This window comes from Argiope bruennichi, chromosome 8 (assembly GCF_947563725.1).
Source record: "Argiope bruennichi chromosome 8, qqArgBrue1.1, whole genome shotgun sequence".
Classification (NCBI taxonomy): domain Eukaryota; kingdom Metazoa; phylum Arthropoda; class Arachnida; order Araneae; family Araneidae; genus Argiope; species Argiope bruennichi.
The window spans coordinates 11,740,913-11,764,853 of NC_079158.1; the positions used below are offsets into that span (position 1 = coordinate 11,740,913).

A 23,941-nucleotide genomic window follows, 5' to 3' on the forward strand; every position below is an offset into this window, starting at 1 on the left:
TATTTGCTAAGATAAAATCCAAGACTTCATTGCCTCTGTTGTCATTGGATCTGTACCCCCAAAGGGTGTTGTGCCCATTGAGATCAGCGCCAATGATAATCTTTTCCTCCGGGAGGCTGGTAATGATCTCTTGGATTTCTTGGAGAGTTGTGCTGACATCTTGTGCTGGTGAGGAGTAGGCAGAAATTATTGTGATGGGATAGGAGGATGTTTGAATTTTTACAGCTACCACGTTCACTTTTGTTGCCAATAGAGCAGGTTTTATTTGGGCTGACGGGATGAGAATTGCAGCTTTCTGGTTAGTGGAACTAAACGTTTTCCATGAATTTGGAATTCCACGGATTTCGTTGTTATAGTGGTATTGTTCTTGCACTAGGATGATATCCGGTTTAATCGTGCTTGCTGTCAAATGAAGCTGGTTGGTGGATGCTTTGGCTCTAGCTAAATTTATTTGGAGTATTTTTAGTGGGTCTTGAGTAGAGGCTGTCGCGATGTTAAAGGGAAGGGAAGAATTTTCAAAATTAATACTGTCCATACTAATAATAGTCCCTTGATTTTTTATAAGCTGCTACCTCTTTTTGGTAGCAGGGGCATTGATTGTCGAAGGCTTTGTGCCGCACGTTGAAGTTAGTACCTCTCAATCTGTTGCTCTCGTAGCAGTTAATGCAGTTGGAATCTTCACTTCTGCAGCTTCTGCTGTGGTGTCTATAACCACAACAACCACAAAAAGGCGTAGTGAACTTGCATTCTTTTGAAAAGGCTGTGTGGCCATAGGCTTGACAAGTCGAGCACCTCTTGACATGAAAGAATTCTTTCATCTGGTACATGGACCAGTTTATAGGAATCTTTTTAAGTTGTTTAAGCGTATGGAGAACCTCACCGGGAGTTTCCAGAATCCAATGGCTTGTTCCTTCTCTGCGGCCTTTCATTTTGAATCGGAGTCGCAGATCCTCCTGCATATTAGTGTAAGCTTTCATCGCCGTTTGGACATCTTTATTTGTAGTGTCATTGGGCAGATCGTATATTATTAGGCTTGGTAATCTTTTTCCTGGAAATCTTACAGTTATATTCTTTTTAAGAGAATCATTAGATTCGATAGTTTTCTTCAATTGGTCAAATTCCTGCTCCTTGTCACATACAATAGCCAGCCCTTTATTTTGAAGTTTTCTCACCATCCTGATTTTGAAATTGGGCCCGTCCTCCTTCAATTCTTCTCTTAGAATTGATTCAATAGTTTTGTCATTTTCTTCTGTTGGATAGAGAAGCAATGTTGGTTTCTTTTTTCTATTTTTTAATTTAGCCACCTCTGCATAGGAAGGCTTCTTTATGGCATTTGTTGATAACTGCTTATCCCGAGGTAATTTTTCCTTACCTTTTCTATATTCCTCCTTTTCCTTTATATGCGTTGGGAAAATTGTTGCCTGGGTTGCCACTTCTATACCTTTTTCCTTTTTATTGTTTATTGAGATTCTATCCTGCAGAAGGTCTAGGATTTGGTTAGCTTCCATTTTAATTGATACTGGCAAATGGGAGCGCATGCCATCTGATGGGCGACTGTTGATTAAGCTGCGGAGTCTCTGGCAAAGTTCTTTCATTGGAATACTTTTATCACCAGTTGGAATATTTTTTATAATATTTGATGTTGTTGGAGATATAGAAGTAGAGGATTTGGTTCTTCTAAGTGGTAATAAACCGATATCAGCATCAGATGGAGGGTCTAACATCATAGAAGGCAACTCATCTGTTATTGCTTCCATTGTTATTGCTTGGAAATATATGGATTTTTGAAGTAAAAAGAATAAACAAAAAATAAGAGCTGTTAAATTATTTGATGCAAAATCTATTCAGAAAAGGCTACTGGAGCAGTTATTCCCCTTTTATCCGACCAAGTGTGTGTCATGCAATACAGGTCTATGAACAGTCTTAGTGCAACTATTATGTAATTGAAACTGCACTAATGTCCGGAAAAGAAATTTCATCTTACTCATTGGTTACAAGCAAATATATATTTTCTATTTCCCTTTGGGGAATTTACAACTGCGAAAAAGAGCCTGAAAACGCTTCCAGGCCACGCATGAGGAATTAAAAAAGACAGATACTTGACTACCAAATCTTATTACTGCCGTTACTTTGAATTATATCTTATTTTCCCCCTTTTCCCCCCTTACCCCTTTAATTTTAAGAATTTTGATATGGCGGTGAATCAATAGCATTAAAAACCCATAATTGTGGAAACTGATTAGGAAAGAAGAAAAAAAATTGCATGATATATTTAAATATAATTGAGCTAATGTATTATTATAGCTAATGGCTAAAAAAATAGAAAAAATCAAGTTTAAGAGATTTAAAAAAAATAATATGGCAGACCATAAAAAGTTGAATGATAATGATAAATCTTAACAAGAAAAACTTTAAGAACTTTTGGTGATAAGAAAACTTAACTTTGATAATATGGAAAAAAAAAATCTTATTTGAAAACTTTGATAAATTTTAATAAAATGTTGATATTTATATGAATAAAAAATACATTTATCTTGCAAAATGATCGTACTTAAAAAGAAAGTGGAGAAAATTGATTTGTAAACCCATATGTAAATTATGTTGTATAAAAAAAAAAAAAAACTTTCTTAAATATGCGTACTCATGCATATAATATTTTTAAATGAGAGGGGGGGGGTAATTACATTCTACTACCAATATCATTATAATTTCTCGGCTCAACTGAAGGAAAAATTTCAGGTGCCTGGCTGAGTTATTTATAATTAAATGGTATTTAAGAAAGTTATAATTGCCCATTTACTTATTATTAGAAAAATTGTTAGAAATGTGTTGTGAAAAAAGAGCGAATTTTTCTTTAAGAACAACTTTTAAAAAAAAATTAGTTCATCAATTTATTTATTTTTACAAAAATTATTTAAACAAATTTCTTCCCTTAGAAGTGTTAAATATTATTAGTATTTTGCTAATTTCCGCCACTTCGCCTCTCTTTAGTGTAAAACAGGAAAATTTATAAAAAATTTAAGGAAAAAAGGAGAGATTTTAGAGAAAGATAGGAGAACTGCTTTGGAAAAAAGGGAGAAATGTTCCAAAACATAGAGGAAGTATAGGAGAGAAATATTGAAAATTTTAGTGTAAAACTGGAAAAATTATGAAAATTTAAGGAAAAAATAGGAGAGATTTTAGAGAAAAATACGAGAAATGGTTGGAAAAATAGGGAGAAATGTTCATAAACATACAGGAAGTTTTAGAGAGAAATAGTGAAAACTTTAGTGTAAAACAGGAAAATTTCTGAAAATTTAAGGAAAAAAGAGATTTTAGAGAAAAATAAGAGAACTGCTTTGGAAAATATTGAGAAATGTTCAGAAACATACAGGAAGTTTTAGAGAGAAATAGTGAAACTTTTAGATTAAAACTAGAAAAAATATGACAATTTAAGGGAAAAATAGGAGATATTTTAGAGAAAAATAGGAAAAATGCTTGGTAAAATATGGAGAAATGTTCCAAAACAGAGAGGAAGTTTTGGAGAGAAATAGTGAAAATTTTAGTGTAAAACTGGAAAAATTATGAAAATTTAAGGAAAAAATAGGAGAGATTTTAGAGAAAAATAGAAGAAATAATTGGGAAAATAGGGAGAAATGTTCCAAAACACAGAGGAAGTTTTGGAGAGAAATAGTGAAAATTTTTGTGTAAAACTGGAAAAATTATGAAAATTCAAGGAAAAAATAGAAGATATTTTAGAGAAAAATAGGAGAAACGCTTGGCAAAATAGGGAGAAATGTTCAGAAACGTAGAGGAAGTTTTGTAGAGAAATAGTGAAAATTTTAGTGTAAAACAGGAAAATTTAAGGAAAAAAGGAGAGATTTTAGAGAAAAATAGGAGAACTGCTTTGGAAAATAGGGAGAAATGTTCAGAAACATACAGGAAGTTTTAGAGTGAAATAGTGAAAATTTTAGATTAAAACTAGAAAAATTATGACAATTTAAGGAAAAAATATTAGATATTTTAGAGAAAAATAGGAGAAATGCTTGGGAAAATAGGGAGAAATGTTCCAAAACAGAGAGGAAGTTTTGGAGAGAAATAATGAAAATTTTAGTGTAAAACTGGAAAAATTATGAACATTTAAGGAAAAAATAGGAGAAATTTTAGAGAAAAATAGAAGAAATAATTGGGAAAATAAGGAGAAATGTTCCAAAACACAGAGGAAGTTTTGGAGAGAAATAGTGAAAATTTAAACTGCAAAAATTATGAAAATTTAAGGAAAAAATAGATTTTAGAGAAAAATAGGAGAAATGCTTGGGAAAATAGGGAGAAAAGTTCGGAAGCATAGAGGAAGTTTTGGAGAGAAATAGTGAAAATCTTAGTGTAAAACTGGAAAAATTATGAAAATTTAAGGAAAAAATAGGAGAGATTTTAGAGAAAAAAAGGAGAAATACTTGGGAAAATAAGAAGAAATATTCAGAAACAGAGAGGAAGTTTTGTAGAGAAATAGTGAACATTTTAGTGTAAAACAGGAAAAATTATAAAAATTTAAGGAAAAAAGGAGAGATTTTAAAGAAAAATAGGAGAAATGCTTGGAAAAATATGGAGAAATGTTCAGAAACATACAGGAAGTTTTGGAGAGAAATAGTGAAAATTTCAGTGTAAAAATATAAAAATTTTAAGGAAGAAATAGGGGAAATTTTAGAGAAAAATAGGAGAAATGCTTGGGAAAATAGGGAGAAATGTTCAGAAACATAGAGGAAGTTTTGTAGAGAAATAGTGAAAATTTGAGTGTATAACATGAAAAATTATAAAAATTTAAGGAAAAAAGGAGAGATTTTAGAGAAAAATAGGAGAACTGCTTTGGAAAGTAGGGAGAAATATTCCAAAACAGAGAGGAAGTTTTGGAGAGAAATAGTGGAAATTTTAGAGTTAAACTGGAAAAATTATGAAAATTTAAGGAAAAAATAGGAGAGATTTTAGAGAAAAATAGGAGTAATGCTTGGGAAAATAGGGAGAAATGTTCAGAAACATAGAGGAAGTTTTGTAGAGAAACAGTAAAAATTTTAGTGTAAAACTTTAAAAATTATAAATATTTAAGGAAAAAAGGAGAGATTTTAGAGATTATCAAGTGATGATAAATATTTGCATATATTAATGAGGATGATAATCAAATGTGCAAGAGGTTTCAATGCAAGTGTTTTTAAAGGATTAACTTTCAAATTCAATATTGTTACATTAAATTCATTCTGCAGTACTCTTTATTTTCTGTTGAACAAACCAATCTCCTTAGTCTTTTCCAACATAATATAAAAGGTTATACATAAATTTATCAGACATGGGGTATTCCAGTATAGTTGATTCACACAATTTAAATGCTACCATTGAGTCCATTTTCAGACATAATCAAACTATCCCTTTTAGATTACTACTGTAAAAATAATTAAATGATTAAAGTAATTTTAAACATTTAATCAAAAAAATCATAGAGTATACAAATTTGCATACTTTATATGTCTAACTAATTCAGAACAGAGACTGCAACTTGCAAATTAATAAGCCAAATTGCCTGAATATAAAGACGATTTTGGAAATAACTGAAGAATGAAACTGTTTTATCAAAAAGTATACAAATTATTTTATACAAAATAGATCAAAAGTTAGTGTATATTATATATATGTATAAACGATATATCTTAGCCTAATTTAAGGTTGAATTAATTTCCTAATTTTTATCTTAATTTAGCCTACATTAGCTTCCTATGAAAATATTCCCCAATTTCCTGATACACTTCCCAATTTTTATTTAATTCCTTTTAACACAAACTCTAGCAAACTGATGAATTCAGCAGGTTCTAATGCTCCGAGTGAAGGGATAAAAATCCTTAATACATATACTTTGAAAGATACCTAAATTTCCCTTTTTTAAGTCTACACATGTCAAAGAAATCCCTATCACAATTTCATTGTAAAATCAGTGAAGGGAAAAAATTTGTGCTCTTGTGTTGCAATAATTGACTGATACATTGCTATTGCTAACTGCTTTGTACAAATTATGACTCCTGGGATGAAATAAATCAAAGTTATTACAATTTTTTAAGTTTCTTCTATTCTAAAACATGTTTATATAAATAGCATCATTTTTGAAGCAAAAGGCAGTTTTGAAGACACTTTGCATTTTATGTTCATTTTAATCCATCCCGGAAAGGCATAATTTACTTACAAAATGGCGCAGACAAGATATGTTCGCTCACCGTGTGGCACAAGAGCAGATAAGCATAAAGAGAGAGAAATTAATTATCCCTTATCTTATATATCATGAAATTTTGATGGGGAAAATATTTTTCACAGTGCTTATATATTATTAAGTTTCTGATAGGGATTTCTCGCACATGTTGGTTCTTATAAGGGAAACACAGGGATCTTTTAAAAGAATGTGCTTGCTGTACATTTTACTATTCCTTCATGCAGAACGTGTGAAAGTGCAAATGTAAGCATTTTTACAAAGCTTCTCTTGAATTAAACAGAAAAGGTGGAATGGAATCAGGAAATAAGAGAATATTTTAGAATGACTTTGATATGGGTTAAATTAAACTGAAAGTAAGGAAATTAATTGCATTTAAATTAGATTTTAAAATATCACTATATATATATATATATATAAAGTAACATTTTAGTATTGAATATTTCAAAAAGTTTATATAAATTTAAATGTGAAGCAGAAAAAGTATGATGAAGTGAGTAGATGATTCAAATGAAAATGAAGCTCAGTAAAATATTAGCTGAAGCTCCAGTTTAACAACATTTAGTGAATGCTTAAAATACACCATTTATTCTATATTAAATAAAGATGATATATCTGAAAAATAAATATGCAGAAGCTTTGTAAATTGCAAGACTTACTTTAATAATATTATCAATACCACTAGAAATTATCTGTTCAGCTGTGTCATTGAAGGTTACAGCAGTAACTTGGTAAGTATCTTGAAAAGAAATGAAGAGCGCCTCGTTTGCGAGAATCCCAAACCTACACAGAAATAATTTAACTTACCACGTAAATCACAAAATACAAATTAAAACATACAGGATAGAACTGCTAAAATTAGAAAAATGAAAAAAATTTCAAATGCCTGTATATTTTAGTACATTCAAAGCAAGCTTTGATTATAAATAAACTGAATAAAGTTGATATATATGACATAAAAAGATCATAAAGTTCAAATGACTTCTCTCAAATTATATATTAAATTAATAATAATTTTAAAAAGCATTGATTATAAATATAAATACTCTTAAATTTTGATTGATATTTGTAATTAGAAGACATATATATATGATTAAAAATATATATTTATTTGTTCATTTACTTATTAAATTTTTCCTTCCTATGCATCCCTTTGAAATCAACAAACAACACAGGGAAAAACTCCCACATATCAGTATCAAGATACAAAATCGAACTACTTATTCAAGCATTTACATTAATATTTCTTAGCAATAATCTAAAGATTATTTTTGTGTATTTTTCATGAAATTATTAAATTTGTAACATTAATACTCATTTCAATGGAAAGTTTCAGATGAGAGTGTCTTTGGAAATACTCTCAAGTCTTATATCTTCAATTGTGAGCTGAAAATGAATGGTTAATAACATGGCAAATTTAATGCACATAGTATAAAAAATAATTAAAATTGGGAAGCATTTAAAGAGATACTAGTTATTAAACAGAGAGAAGCTACAAAATCAATTTAAAATACAGGTATGCATAGTGAAGTACAAAAACACAACAACAATGCATTGACTGATTTAGCACTTTTATAAAAGAATCAATCGTTCTGATTTAACAAAGTATAGAATCAAGGGCTGAAGAGAGATTTAAATACCTGTTTAGACAAGTTTTACCAACATATAGTGCTTTGCATAAAGTTTGTAACATTTCAAGACTGATGATTTACTTGATCATCCTGTATCAAGTACAATTCTACATTTTTTGTATAGAAATTGTTCAAAATAAAATTATTTCATTCAGTAGTTTTATAAAGAAAGTTCCTATGCTCAGCAGACTTTTCATGACCTTATTAATAATATAAATTCTAGCATACTAGGGTTAAAATAAGTTAAATGAAACTTGATTTTCCAAATTTTTCAATAGCACCAAATAAAAACTATATTTCCATAACTTCATAGAATTTTTTTACCACAGATTTAAGGGACAGAATGTAATTCTCCAATTCTTAAATAAATCTAACCATTTTATAAACTATGTTTGTTGCACATAAATCAACATAATTTATTGACATTTTGTACTTTGAAATTTAAAAGGTTAATAAATAAAATATAGAAAAAGAAAAACAAATAGAGCATACCTTTACAGTGCAGTCATCACTAGCACTGCAGATTAACTGAGGACCTCGCCTTGCTGGACAAACACTATTGATATAAGAAGAATGACCTTTCAGTTTCTTAATACGAACACCAACTTCAGTATCCCAAATGCTCAGGGTTTTATCAGTAGAGGCAGAGAACAAGTATCTGGAGAAAAAAATTATGATTCTAAACAACTAAATTTTCAATTTTTGACATCTAACATTTTCGATTCAATGTTTCTTGTACTTTAAAAATCCAGAAACACTAATATGCCATTATATATTCAAAACAATGAAATTCAATTGGGAGAAACAGAAAGCATTTGATTACAGAAATAAAAAATTAAATCAACAAGAATTTAAACAAAAGCAAAAAAAAAAAAAAAAAGATTTGGAATACAAATATTACCCTCCATCGGTGGAAAATTTTAAATCCAACACAGCACCAGTATGGCCAGATAACACAGCAAAATTCTCACATTCCCCATAGACATTCCAGAAGACTAAAAATGAAGATCAATATCATTTAAAATAATTAATCATATATAAACATGTTTTGCTCAAATTTAAAAAAGATTCAACTTTACGAAATTTATATATTTCCTATATAACATTAAAACATGAACACAACAGAAATTTTTAGCTCAAAACTAGAGGAAAAAAAAACCACATGAATTTCATTTTTTAACTGCATAATAATATGTTGAAAAAGTTTTCAATTTGTATATAAATATATAAAAGATTTTAAAACAAAAAATTCTTGTTTTAAAAATAAGAACTTGTATATATCTCTTTCAAATCCAGAAGATGCCAGGAAGTTTCCTTCAGGATGAAAATTTCCACAGAATATTTCCCTTGATGGCCTGATAAAAGCATAATTGGAGCCAAAAAGCTTGAAGTCCGAGGAGGGCCCTGAAAATGAATTGAACAAACAATTAATTCAAATATCTTTTTAGCTGCTTGTTATAACTATGGATAATGTTAATTATTTTGTGTTTTTCAGTCACACAATTTTTGTTGTAAAATAAAAAGATATCTTCATAATGTTCTAAATTGTTTATTTCTGCAAAGTAAAAATCATATTGAAAATTCATTATAATAATGTGCTACATGCAGAATTGAAACCTGAAAAAAAATAATAAGTGACAACATGCAAACATTCACTCTTATTAGAGATTTATGTTGAATTCACATCATTTGACTATAACAAAATAATGCTTCTAAGATTGTCTATTTTTCAAAAGAGAGAAAACTGTAACTACTTAATTTTTTAATAAACTGGATTTAACTACTAATTACATTTTAGCCAAGAAATTGGCATAGCATTACAATATATATATATTTTTAAAAAACCTAGCAAATTTATTGCTACAAAAAAGAGTAATAAACTAAACTTTTCTTAATTATTCAATAAAATTTGAGGTACCTACATATTAATCGCATGCCATTGTTGAACAATAGTTACAAAAGAGCTTATTAGTACATGACATTGGTGGTGTTGTTCTTTCAGTTAATTTTTTATAAAATTAATACACAAGTACATAATCAAGGAATATAAAGTGAAATTATTCTAATTCTTGCCTAAAATTTCTATCAACAACTACTCAATGGGAGAAAGAATTCATGATTTTTCATTCATTATATTGATTAAGAGATCAATACAATGGAATGAAATGCTGAATGATGAGATGACCGGTCTGATTCATTTGTAACTTATTCTGCCAAATGTGTTGCAAGTTACAAACAGAATAGACGACAATTGAATAATCAGATGTTTGTCATTTTATCGAGTAAACCGTTATTTAGCAGATTTTAACACTGTATAATAACTGTAAGATTTAATTTAAAATACCAACATTCTTTGATACCTAGTTATCCACACTTCTTCTCCCTTCTCCCAAATGAAAGATTAAATGTATAAAAATTTTACCGGCATAGTTCTTAATTGCTCAATCAAACATTAACATTTAAAAAGTAAGCGATCCACATATGTGATTATTTCCGAAAAATACGCTATAGTTACCATTGGGTCTTCATGACTGTCAACCCCAGGAATCACCTCAGTCCTGGGTTTTTTAAAGGGTACAACTATGCCATCCGTAGCACTACGCTTCTCTGCAATAGGCATTTTTCAGCAATTAAAAGTTATATAGAGGAAAAATCAATGAAAAGAAGATGAACGCTTGTTTCGCGGCTGGAAGAAGTTTTGTTTACATCTGAATGTTTAGTTGTTCTGAGCTTACTTTGCATTGCTAACAATACAAGAATTAAATTTTAATAGTTTAAATTTAAAAAAAATACATTTGCAATGTAAAAATCTAAAATGACATTTTTATTTAAACAAATTTAATTAATTAGAATTTATAAAAACAATTTATTCATTTCTCAAACCAACCTTCTCCGGAAATATAAATAGGAATAAATATAATATGAAATCACCATGCAGTTTTATTTGACATTTACAATGTTTACCTTAAAACAATTGTTTTTAATTTGAATTCGAGAAAATGGAAATAAAGTAGCCGAAAGTAGAATAAATCTGAAAACACAACTGAACTGAACAGAATTACCGTATTTTTAAAACTCGCTTATAGGAGACTCGTTAACCGGAGGACGCTTGAACCCCCCATTTGAAGTTGAAAGGGGGGGAGAAGTGAGGGGAAGCAGCACTGGAGGACGGATTTCATTCCGGTAGTGATGGAAATGGGGGAATCGATGTATGGTTGCTTACGGAAAAGCTTTTTTCGCCAACATTTGAAAATTTATTTACCCGCCAAGAATGAAGCGCATTTTTGGAATGTATAGGGTGGAGTGTGGACGAATGTCGGTTGGATCTATGATGAAGGCAGACCTTATTTATGCACGATCTTTTTTAATAAAAGAATAATACCGTGTTATAATTTATTTATTTTTGCTCATAATTAAGTTTTAGGAATCTAACTTTTGACTAGAAATTAATGTTGACTGTTGCTGAGAACAGTGAGTACTTGGGAAAGCTGAATTTTCTACAGGCGCCTTCTATTTATAATTAATTAAATGGCAAGAAACTAATATGTTAACTCATAATTAAATTCTATATTCTATTGGTTTGTTAAATGAAATTTAAAGTTTTCACAAAGTAATGGAATGAACTTACAAGTTTCATTTAAATTCTTAATGGAAGTTAAAAATGATGCTTTATTCGGAATACAAATTCGATGTAGTTTTAATTTTATTTCTTGCAATTTTGCTGTATTCATTGGAAAGTATTTTAGTTTTTTTATACTATTAATTTTAATGCCCATATTTTGTTTGTTTGTTGTACAAAGCTAAATGTTTTTTTAAAAATTAGCTAAAAATTTTTTTAAATGATGCTTTTAAAAAATTATATATATATTTTTACCTAATTAAGTAATAAATTAGTGTTATAGAACATTTAAAACATTTTTTATAACTGCAGGCATGCTTTGATTTTGTTATTTGCTAGTATTTATAGTAGCAATAAAGCATTTATATTTTGTGGTCTAAAAATTGCAATAATAAAAATCTGTAATCTCTTTCTTGCAGTTTTGTCCATTCTTTTTTTTTTTTTTAATGTTGATAATGTGCACGATGAACTCTTTAAAATTTGTTTTCAAATTGAATAATTCATACTTGTAAAAATATGCATTGTAAAGATATATATATATAATTTTAGCTAAGTTTTTGATAAAATATGGCTTATTCTCTGTTAAGAAAGTATGATAACCAAAAATCCTTAAATGAATCATCAAAATATTCAATATTTTCTATTTAATAGAAACTAATTTTTTTTTTTTGTTAAAATAAGATTTATATTGAATTAAAAATTATATGCATAAGCTGATTAATATTACATGATTTTAAAAAGTACTTTTTCAATACATATATTTTTTATTCTAATTTATTAATTTTTTTTCATAAATGCTTAATATATTTATTTATGCATACAGCAATTTAATTCTTCTTTTAATGCTAAAAATCAGAATTTTGATTGAAAGTAGCCAAACTAAATTTGAAAAAGTAATAGAATCAATTATTTCTAATTCCACGATTGGTGTAATAATATTTTAAAAGAAAATTTGTATTAAAAATTCTAATATCGTGGATAAATTTGTTCTAAATGTTGAATTTTCTACTTTTATAATAATGCACAAAAGTTAAAACTTTTAAAGAAAATTTGGAATGTAATTTTTAATTTCAAAAAATAAAAATTATTTTTTAATTTAATATAAAAATATTAGTGTATTCTAAATTAGTCAATAGAATTTTCAATTAAATTGTAAAATATCATTTGTTAATTTTTGCATAATATTTAAGTCATATTTTATTCAACACTTACATATTCTCAAGAAATTTTTTTTTCTTAGTTTTTTTAAATTTCATTTCTTATTTTGATTATCAATAATAATTCATGAAATAAAAATGATTTGCTTCACAAGCATTCATTATTGTAATATACAAATGTATATTAGTTAACCAAACCATTAACAAAATAAACATTTACTCCACCTTAAAAAATGCTATACTAATGGGGTCAATTCACGGTCACGTGTCAGGTACCAAACAAACCGCTTCTGTTCAATTTTCAACCTTTCTGCGCATGTCGTGATGTCTGCCGATAACGCTGACACTGTTTACATTGTTTAGTAAATATTAAGCTAGCCGATCAATTGTTAAAAACTTCCAAATTTTCTTAGTTATATATTTTTATTTCTTATATTAAAATTTTAATTAATATTTTCAATAGAATTATTGTTTATGGAAAATTAACTAACATGGCTTTTTAATTCGTCTGGTGCCGTTTTATTCTTTCCTTTCCCATATCCCCCCAACCCCATTTTTTCATCCGAAGGATACATTTTGACAAATGACTATGGCAGTGTTTTTGAAAAATTACATATGTTCTTTTTTACATATTATTTAAATAGTATTGAATGTTGAATTTTATGAATATAGTTCCCCCAGTTAGTTGTTTTTAAAAATAATTATTACTCTTAGATAAGTTAATATTTTAAAGCTTACTAATGAAATTATTGTATTTTTTTTTCTTATGTAATTACTTTTATAAATATTGAGAGTTAGTTATTTGATGTTTTCAGTTTGCTTAAAAGAAAGAACATGAAACTCAAATTAGTATATATTGAATAAATTATGTTTACAATTTCAAATTATGAAATATAAATGGTATGGATACCTTTTTTTAAATCTATGCAACTTATGAATAAATAATTTCATTTTAATTTGTAGAAATCATTAAAGGAAAACAAACAAAATCACGCTTTCATAATTTTTATTTACACATTACAAATATATATATATATATAGAAAGAGAGAGATATATATAAAATATATGTGATAATTATTTGAAAAAATATGATCCAATGTATGTTTCAATGTACTCACTAATACAAAAAACTAAAAAAAAAAAAACTATTAACTATTTATCAACATTTATTTTTCTAGACACTTAGAAATAATATAAACACAGTATGACAAGAATGTCAATGTAAATGATGAAATCAATTTTATTCAACAGAAACATCCTAGATACTAAAGAACAGTTTTTTTATCACTAATAAAAACATAATGTTGAACAGTATACTTTTAAAGCAGAACATTTATGAAATTTTTTTAAATGCTAAAGTTACATTGATAAAAATTAAATTGAATAAATATCATAAAATAAAACAAAAACATATAATAGAGTAAATTTAATAAACAACAATAAGGTCATGATATATATACATATATAGAGAGAGAGAAGTTAAATAGGATATAAAGAGGAGTTGAAAGAAACACTTTTATGCTTTCACAGAATTTTATAATTCAAAATTGATATGTTAAAGAAATAGAAAAAAAAAAGTGAAACATGCATGTAGCAACGAAGTTGGGAATAAAAATTATATAATAAATGCTGATATGGAAATTGATTTTCAATGAAAAGACCTTTATTTATTAAAACAGAAATCACTGAGGTGCACAGTGTTATAACAGGATATTATGATAACAGTGAATTTCAGTTTAAATACAATAAACTATTGACATTTCATTTTGAACAATAGAAAAGATGTTTGATATAAATTCACTTTGAATCCATCACAAATCTGCAAATGTAATTAGAAAGCTAGTAATATTCACTTCCACCTAAGTTTAGCATTATAGCAGTTGTTATTTTTGCAATAGGAGTTTGTTTACTTACGTTAATTAAATTTAGATAAGATTTTGTAAAAAAATGCAATGTAATACTCGTGTAAACATTTTAAAACCTTCTAAGCATATTCAAAATTATCAGAAATTTCATCAAATGTGAATGAAGTAAATTAGAAATGCACTCATGACTTTGTTTGATTGTTTTTGGTGGCAAATCGCTTACCGATTTCTTTTTCTTCGAAGAGTTTTTCTAACAAATTACTGGAGCAGCTATATTTAATAAATGGACACAAACTGAAGGAACTTTTCAAAATGATCGGAGCATATCATTGACTTCGAAGGCTTGAAAAAATCTATACCAAAGCTATCAACCCAAGTCAGGTTTGTTGAAAGGAAAATAAAAAAACATTTTATCATGACAGTCACTCTTGTATTTCGCATTAAAGCATGCATCCATCAGCACACCAGTATTTCCTCTGTTAACACATAATAAGAGGAAAGAAAATGACTCAAAAATTATAACTTCAAATGTAAACAAAAAATCCGCTTCATACTTGGCGGAGAAAGTTAATGGCAGACTGATCGACGAGAGCGGCGCGGATGAAACTTAAATGCCATGCGCAAGAGGTACATGACATGTGACTTTTACGTCACATGAATTGATTCCATTGTCGCGTTGATTCTCTATATCTATTAATATTGTCTATGTTTCAACTTTTGTTTTGTTCCGAATGGCAACGGTGTTAAAAATGATGTATATATAGTTTGGAATTCATTAAAAGAGGTTGTGTTTACTTTTGAGAATGGCTTTGAGTTTTATATTTACGCCATAAACAAATGCCCTTTCACCCAAGAAATCGAAAGGAGAGTCTTTAATGAAAGTATCTGAATAAGAATATTATCTGATTCGATGTCAAACCGTGACATCTGGCGTCCGCGACAGGACTCGGTTGCTTTTTAAGAGTAAGTACGAAACATTTCAGCATTTATTTCATTATGGAAACTGTTTTGAAAGATAGGAAGCAACTGAGAAGGCTGTTTACTATAGCATGCAATTCCTTTGACAAGGCAGAAAATTCACTGAGTTGTGCCGATAAAATCAATAAATTAAAGCTAATTGAGGAGAAAGCTTTATTAATGATGGCATGTGAAGAAAAATTTAAACAGTTGTTGTATTCCGAGGAGACTTCCGATACTGAAATCGAGAGAGAAGTTGATGAGTCGGAAACTTACATTGATCGCTGGAGATCTTTAAAACAAAAGTTAGAATCATTTGTGATTGAACAGTTATCCTCTAAAAATGAAAGTTTTAATATTGGTACGAATACCTTATTAAATTATCCAAAAATAAAATTACCTACTTTTGACGGTAATGTACGCAATTGGTTATATTTTTGGGGACAGTTTCAAAAAATTGATGAGGACATTAATATCGATTCTCACGATAAATTTTCATATCTATCTCAAGCAATGGAACGAGGTAGTCCTGCCGAAGAATTAATTAAGAGTTTTCCTCCAGGTGGTAATAGCTATGAAAAAGCTTTAAAACAATTAAAATTGCGTTTTGGCAGAGAAGAATTATTAATTCAAGTATACGTTAGAGATTTACTAGCATTAGTTCTTCAAAAACAGAACTGTTCAAAAAATTCATTAAGAAAGTTGTTTGATCAACTCGAGAGTAAACTACGTTCACTTGAACTATTAGGAGTTACTAGGGAGAAATATGCTGCTATGTTATTTCCTCTAGTTGAGTCATCGCTACCCGAAGAAACTTTGATTGCTTGGGAGCGTTATAGATCGGCTCATCGTAGAGTTCGTGAAACGAACACGAATGATTCCGATCAAAATTCAACTAAGATAGAAAAAAGTGATTTAGAATTTATTTTAGAATTTTTACAAGATGAGGTTGAATCAGAAGAACGCATTCTTCTTGCTTCTAGAAGTTTCAACGCTTCTAAACCGAAAGCGGAAGTGAAATATAATAAATTTTCTGGTGATAATAAAATGAGTGAAAATAAAACTAGGAATGTAAAGTTTTATGAGGCACCTAGTGCAACTGATCTTTTGACTTCGTCGCAAGTGTCAAAACAGTGCATATTTTGTTCTAATGCACACTATTCTGGAGATTGTTTTAAAGTAAGAAAAATGCCCTTGAAGCAAAGAGAGGCAATTGTTCAACAATCTCATAATTGTTTTTTATGCTTAAAAACTGGACATTCTGTCAGAGCTAGTTGTTTGTGTTGTGGCAAAAAACACCACATTCTTCTGTGTAGAAAAATGAATCCGATATCTGAGTCTAAAGACAAAGAATCGCTTGAAGTTGATAAGAGAACTGATAGTAGTTCTGAAATGGATCAAGCTCTTTCCAACTTGTCTACCAATCCAAACATAGTCCTGCAGACATTCAAAGTTGTAATTAGAGGCAACGGGAAAAAACGTGCAGCAAGAGCTATTATCGATACTGGTTCACAGCGGTCATATTTACTACGAGCTACAGCTGAAGAAATGAGCTATGAGCCTACCAGCTGTGAATATTTGCAGCACTCCCTATTTGGTGGCAAGCATACTGGGGTATGTAAACATGATGCATATACTTTGTATTTATCGAGTGTACATGAGAATTATAATTGTAATTTTAAAGTTCTTAGTCAACAAATTATTTGTAAAACTGTGCCACCTACTGTGAATGAGTTTTGCGTGAAGGAGTTAGCTGCTTATAATGTAAATATTGTGGATAATTGTGAAGATCCTATTGAAATCCTTATCGGAGCTGATGTAGCTGGGAAGCTCATGACAGGAGGTTATCGTGAAATGTCTTGTGGACTCGTAGCGATTGAAACAAAACTTGGGTGGTCTGTAATGGGATGAATAACTGATACTGCGAGAAGTGAATGTTCATCTTTATTAGTTCAGTCCATGTTATCTACAGCAGAGACAATAACAGACTTATGGTCCTTGGATACACTTGGCATAACTGACCCATCTGTGAAGAAAAGCCAGATCGAGTTGCAAGAAGCTGCTCGAATGCATTTTCTAAATACAGTTCATTTGGTAGATGATCGTTTTGAAGTAGATTTGCCTTGGTTGGAAGATCATCCACCACTCCCAGATTATTTTGATTTAGCAAAGGGAAGACTGAACAAGACTGTTAAACGTCTTAAAACCGAGTCTAATTATGAAGCTTATGGGAATGTTTTTAGGGAATGGCTTGAGGAGGGAGTAATTGAGGAAGTTGCCAAAAATGATCAGGCTTCAGTACATTATCTGCCTCATCGAGCAGTTATCAAGGAGAATAGCACTACAAAAATCCGGCCTGTTTTTGACGCTTCGGCCAAGGCAAAGGGATTTCCTAGTCTTAATGATTGTCTTGAGAAGGGGCCGAATCTAATAGAGCAGATTCCGAGTATTTTAACCCGATTTCGAAAAGAGAAGATCGGTGTTATTGCTGACATCCGAAAAGCCTTTCTACAAATAGGTGTTTCACCCACGGACAGAGATTACTTGAGGTTTTTGTGGATTGGTAATGATGGTCAGCTGAAAGAGTACAGACATTGCCGTGTAGTTTTTAGTGTATCGAGTAGCCCTTTTCTTCTAAATTCTACTATTCAGCTTCATTTACAAACTGTTTTGGAAAAAACAGGAACTGGAGAATCTTCGTATCCAAAAGATGTCATTCAAAAACTTGCGCATAGTTTTTATGTCGACAATTGTGTTAGTTGCGTTAAAAATGAAAAAGAACTACATCGTTTTATTAACGTTTCGACTGAGGTAATGGCCGAGAAAAAATTCAAGCTTAGAGGGTGGGAGTTCAGTGATGTCAATGCTGATACTTCTGCCGATACAAATGTGCTCGGCCTGGTATGGAATAAAAAATCTGACACTCTACGTATTAATACTGCAAGTGTAAAAGAATTATGCTTTGAAAAGGTAACTAAGCGATTAATCTTATCTACAGCTCATAGATTGTTCGATCCTCTTGGTATATGTTGTCCTGTCATCCTAATTCCTAAATTATTGCTTCAAGAAACGTGGAAGCAGAAAATAACATGGGATGAAGAAGTTGATAAAATTACAAAAAATATATTTTTAAAATGGCTAAAAGATATTGACTGTTTAGAGAAAATCCGTTTTCCAAGATATTTTGGTTCAGAGATTGCAAGTGGAGATATTTCAGTACATATTTTCTGTGATGCTAGTAAGCATGCTTATGCTGTCGCTGCTTTCATCCGAATACAGACTTGTGATTCAGTTAAAGTACAACTTATACAAGCCAGGAGTAGAGTTTCACCAACAGGAAAGGAAGGGATTACTATCTCTAGACTTGAGTTACTTGCAGCTACTGTCTCAGCAAGACTTTCAACTTCTATTTTGTCAGAGATACAGAGTGAAGAAGTTTACTTCTGGACTGATTCTTCGACTGTCTTGACATGGATTATGAGAGAAGAAGCCTGGAATGTCTTTGTCCAGAATAGAGTGAAGGAAATTAGAGCTTTAACAAATAAAAGTTCTTGGACACATATCCCTGGTTCCATGAATCCTGCTGATCTCCCGAGTAGAGGTTGTTCAGCTCAAACTTTATTGAAATCTAACTGGTGGTTAGGACCAAGTTGGCTTTACTTGCCTAAAGAGGATTGGCCAAAAGGAAATCTAAGCTTAAATGAAAACGAGATTGTTCGGGAAAAGAAAAAGACCATAGTTTCATCTGTGACAAGAAGTTTGATTTCTACAAGTTTTGTTCCTAAGGAAGACTGGTATTACAAATATTTTTCGAAATACCAGAAAATAGTTCATCTAATTGCCTGGATTCTACGGTTTACCTTTAATTGTCGAGCTGAAAAAATTAAGAAAAGACATGGAGACCTTGATTTTGATGAAATTTTTGAAGCCGAGAAATTATTAATCAAAATGGTTCAAGAGGATTGCTTTGTAGACGAGAGAGATAATAAATTAAAAACTTTAGGAGTATTTAAGGATCAGAGTGGAATCCTCAGACTGAAAACGAAACTTACCTTTCGACAGGATTCAGAAGAGTTTAAAACTCCAGCTATTCTTCCGTCCGATCATGAGGTGGTCAAGAGATTAATACGATATTATCACGAGAAAAATGCACATGCTGGTACCCAAATTTTAATAAATATTCTTCGAGAGAGATTTTGGCTTCTTAATGCTCGAAAAACGGTGAGATCTCTGATTAATAAGTGCACCGTATGTAGAAGATTTTCTGCAAAAAGCGTGCAAGTTTGCACAGCAAACCCTCCAAACGACAGACTCCGAGAAGCGGCTGTATTTGAAATTTGTGGCATTGATTTTGCTGGTCCAGTGATCTTAAAAGGTAACACCAAATCCTGGATTTGCTTATTCACCTGCGCCGTATACAGGGCAGTGCATCTAGAATTGGTTGAGTCCATGTCTACTGAGAGTTTTTTACTTGCCCTTAGAAGATTTATATCCCGCAGAGGAAGAAGTAAAATAATTTACTGTGACAACGGAACTAACTTTGTAGGAGCTTCAAATGCGCTACGAGATCTAAACTGGAAGCAGATTGTTGATGATACATCTATATCACCAATTCAATGGAAGTTTAATCCACCAACTGCCTCATGGTGGGGAGGTTGGTGGGAGAGATTAATAGGTATTCTCAAGAGTTTACTGAGGCGAGTACTAGGAAGAGCTTCTTTAACTTCTGAAGAAATGATCACCATTCTCTGCGACTGTGAAGCAGTGATCAACTCCCGTCCATTGACCTATGTTACTGAAAATGATGTTACTTTGATGCCTTTAAGTCCATCTCTATTTCTTCAAGACATTCAAACAAGTGGTGTTCCTGATCTTGATGATATTGGACACAGAAGTCTGAATAAACGAGTCAAATACAGAGAAAACTTACAAAAGGATCTGCGAAAAAGATTTAGATCCGAATATCTAGGAGCACTTATTCAAAAATCGGATAAGACAAGATCAGTGAAAGTGAATATCGGTGATGTTGTATTGATAGGAAGTGACAACACCAAGCGACTGAATTGGCCACTGGGAAAAATAATAGAGATTATTCCAGGTCAAGATGGAGTAACAAGACTTGTGAGACTTAAAACGGCAAATGGAGAATTACTAAGACCAACTCAGAGACTGTATCCATTAGAAGTCTCTAATGATGATCTTATTGTTGAGAACTTTTCAACTAAGAAGTTGGAAACTTGTAAAGAGTCTGGCTCTAACAATGTGTGTGATGTAAGCTTTGAACCACAGTTTCATAAGACTAGAACAGGTCGTACGGTCAAAATACCTAAAAGACTGGACTTGTGAACAATTTTAATTTTGTTAATTTTATATATCTTTCTTGTAACTATGTGTAAGTTAAAGTTTTAATGTAAAATATTAACTTAGGTGGGAGGATGTCGCGTTGATTCTCTATATCTATTAATATTGTCTATGTTTCAACTTTTGTTTTGTTTCGAATGGCAACGGTGTTAAAAATGATGTATATATAGTTTGGAATTCATTAAAAGAGGTTGTGTTTACTTTTGAGAATGGCTTTGAGTTTTATATTTACGCCATAAACAAATGCCCTTTCACCCAAGAAATCGAAAGCAGAGTCTTTAATGAAAGTATCTGAATAAGAATATTATCTGATTCGATGTCAAACCGTGACACTAATATTGTTTTAACTGATTCAAATGAGTGGATAAATACCAAGTGATGAATAGTTCTGAGATATTGTGTAAAAAATATTATAAAGGATGATGAAAATCCTTAAAATCTATAAAACTTATATAGTTTATATACCTACTTTATCTTTTAGAATTAAGGTTTTGACTAAATCATTAAAAAAGAATTTCTATGAGGATATAGAAAAAAAAATGTTTTAGGGGAAAAAAAAATTGGAAAATAATCTTTTTTGTTTTAAAGTAATGAATAATTACAATGGAATAATGAATTTTAACACTGTTTATGTTAAATTGAAAAAAATTATTTACAATTTAGAATCAATAATAAAAATAATCATAATCTCTGAATCAAATTATCTGCAAATTCATTTGTTCAATAGGAATTTAATAACTTGGAGAATATGACTTTAGTCACTTGGAGACTTTAAATCAACTTCCATTGTCCCCATTACAAAAACGTAAAGAAAGGCTAATTTCCAAAAATAATTTAGTATTGATTCAATTCACCTTCAGTAAAAATTTTAAACTACTAACGAAAGTAGGTTAAAACTGTATGAGTGGTTTACATATATCAATTGGATCAATAAAAGAAAATAGATGGCAATCAACTGAAGACAGATTTTATTCATTACAGAAAAAAGGATGGACAGAGAATGAATAATATCAGAAGGATCACAAAATATGTTCTGATCATTGTTTTGATGAAGGAGTTTGTATGAAACCAGTATTTTAAAAATCAAAGTAGTTTTGTACATTTTAAATGCAACTGAAAGAACTTCCTGGGCCATTGCATTCACAAAAGAAGAAAAAAGAAATCTTTTAGCATATGAAAGAACAGTTGAACTTGGATATGTATCATATAATTGGGAACTTCTAAAGAGAACTTGACAGGAAAAAAAAACTTAATGAACAAAGAGAAAGCACAATCATTTACAATTGGAATATATGAATAATATATTCTCAAGATATTGTATCAAAGCTGATAATCTATACAACTCCTCTCAAAATTCAAATTCTACCTCTAAAACATGATTCTTATTAATGCTTAAACCACAGCCTGAAAATTGGAAGGAAATAAACTGTAAACAGTATCTTTCACTTTTGTTTCCAATATCATTTTAAATAATTAAAAAAAAAATCATTCTTTTTTATTTAGTTAAAATTACTTTTTAAAAAATCGTCTACCTCATTATTATTCATTGTAACTAAAAAGAATTTAAATTAAGTATGTTAAATGTATGATGTGTTATTCTTTGTTTTTTTATTAATTTTTTAAAAATTTTATGAAATAAAAAAAAATTATATGCTTCCCTCCCTTTCTCTCTTTTATCTTTATACTTTTTCTGCCTCTTTATAACATTAGCATATAAGATCATACAGTTTTTTTTTTATATGAATACAATTAATTGAAAAATAAATAACCATTGTGGATATTTATCCTTAAAATTAGATACCTGAATACCATCACTAATCAACTCGCACTAAAAGAAAATTTTACTTTTGAAGAAAAATAATTATTTTGCGAATAAAAGAAACCTTGGTTAATGCTTCAGAAGAAAATTTCATAATTTCCAAATGTATTTTTTGAAGTTTTAAATACTAAATCTGAATGATAAAATGGTATTTTAACAAAATTTCGAATATGGCTGTGTTCATTTACCTAAGCATTTTTATTGAACAAATAAAATATCTTGAAGGGTACGAGAAATTGTGTTGTTTCAAGATGTCATAAGGAATTGTTTACCTCGTTTGTAGATTTTTCAGCTACTACTGCAAACATAATATTCCATTTTTTTTTCCAAAGATTATTGTTATCAAATAATACTGCTGTCATACTGCTTTTTTTTTAATCACTATATTGCATACAAACAAACGCGTAATGTTGAGTGACAGAAAAAACAAGTTTAAATTAATGACAAAAGAATAAATTCATCTTTATTGATTAGTTAAATTTTGATAGTCTTGGGAATGAAAGGAATTTTATTACAATAATAAAAATTATCGTAGAAATACATTCTAAAATATTTTTTAGTTTATTTATATTAAAAAGACAATTGTATGATAATGAAATTGAGATCAATAAAATTATTTTGATATTAAGTTTGGAAAATGGTGTTAGTATCATTTTTGTACAATAATATATTTTGGGAATTATAAGAGGAAAACATCAACATTTTGTTTAGTTAAAATTATAACTGGAAGTTTTGATGCATTGCATCAAAGCACACGCTTTCATCTTTTAAAGCATGTTTGATAGATTTTCAGTTTCTGGAGTCGGCAGTCTGTCTTATAACTCATGTTAAAGTATAGATAAATATATGAACAACTATATATTTCTTCAGTAAGATTGAAATTACAATTGCATATCTGTATATTGACCTAATGTCATTCTTTGATTTGATATCCACCGGAATACAGCATCTTGTAAAATTTTTATTCATCTGCTATTCTATTTAAAAGTGAAGGGTTTTTTTTAATCAATTAATTTTAATAAACATTATTTTGATATTTTTCTCTTTTTTCTTTAGCATTTTAATCATCAAAATAAAATTGCTTAAATGTAGTTTCTCAAAGAAAGCTTATTTGCAGAAAAGTATTTCTTAGATAGCGCAGTAACCGATGCTTTTATGAGCATAAAAAAAGAAAAATAGATACTTATGACAGTTCTGTAATTGATTTTTCCACTTCCATCTACTTATCTATCTCTGCTGCTTTTGAAAGGCTACCCCAATTTGCTTACGGCAACAAAACCACCGGGTGGTGGTAAGCAGATGCGCTCT

General features: G+C 29.7%; 2 protein-coding genes and 1 pseudogene across 2 annotated transcripts; 1 reads left to right on the forward strand and 2 right to left on the reverse strand.

Moving 5' to 3' along the window:
• Positions 1-2,178: 2,178 nt before the first annotated feature.
• Positions 2,179-8,853, reverse strand: LOC129981474 (U5 small nuclear ribonucleoprotein 40 kDa protein-like; annotated as a pseudogene).
• A 258-nt stretch (positions 8,854-9,111) lies between these two features.
• Positions 9,112-10,544, reverse strand: LOC129981477 (U5 small nuclear ribonucleoprotein 40 kDa protein-like). The gene is made up of 2 exons (XM_056092325.1): positions 10,370-10,544; positions 9,112-9,258 (listed from the first exon to the last, which is right to left on the reverse strand). Exons 1-2 carry the CDS (start codon positions 10,472-10,474, stop codon positions 9,112-9,114), a joined length of 252 nt encoding a protein of 83 aa, XP_055948300.1. The 5' UTR covers positions 10,475-10,544.
• A 5,092-nt stretch (positions 10,545-15,636) lies between these two features.
• Positions 15,637-20,799, forward strand: LOC129981478 (uncharacterized). Its single transcript, XM_056092326.1, has 5 exons — positions 15,637-15,758; positions 16,770-17,067; positions 17,200-17,296; positions 17,405-19,210; positions 19,427-20,799. The coding sequence occupies exons 1-5, from the start codon at positions 15,637-15,639 to the stop codon at positions 20,797-20,799; spliced, it is 3,696 nt and encodes a 1,231-aa protein (XP_055948301.1).
• Positions 20,800-23,941: the final 3,142 nt, after the last annotated feature.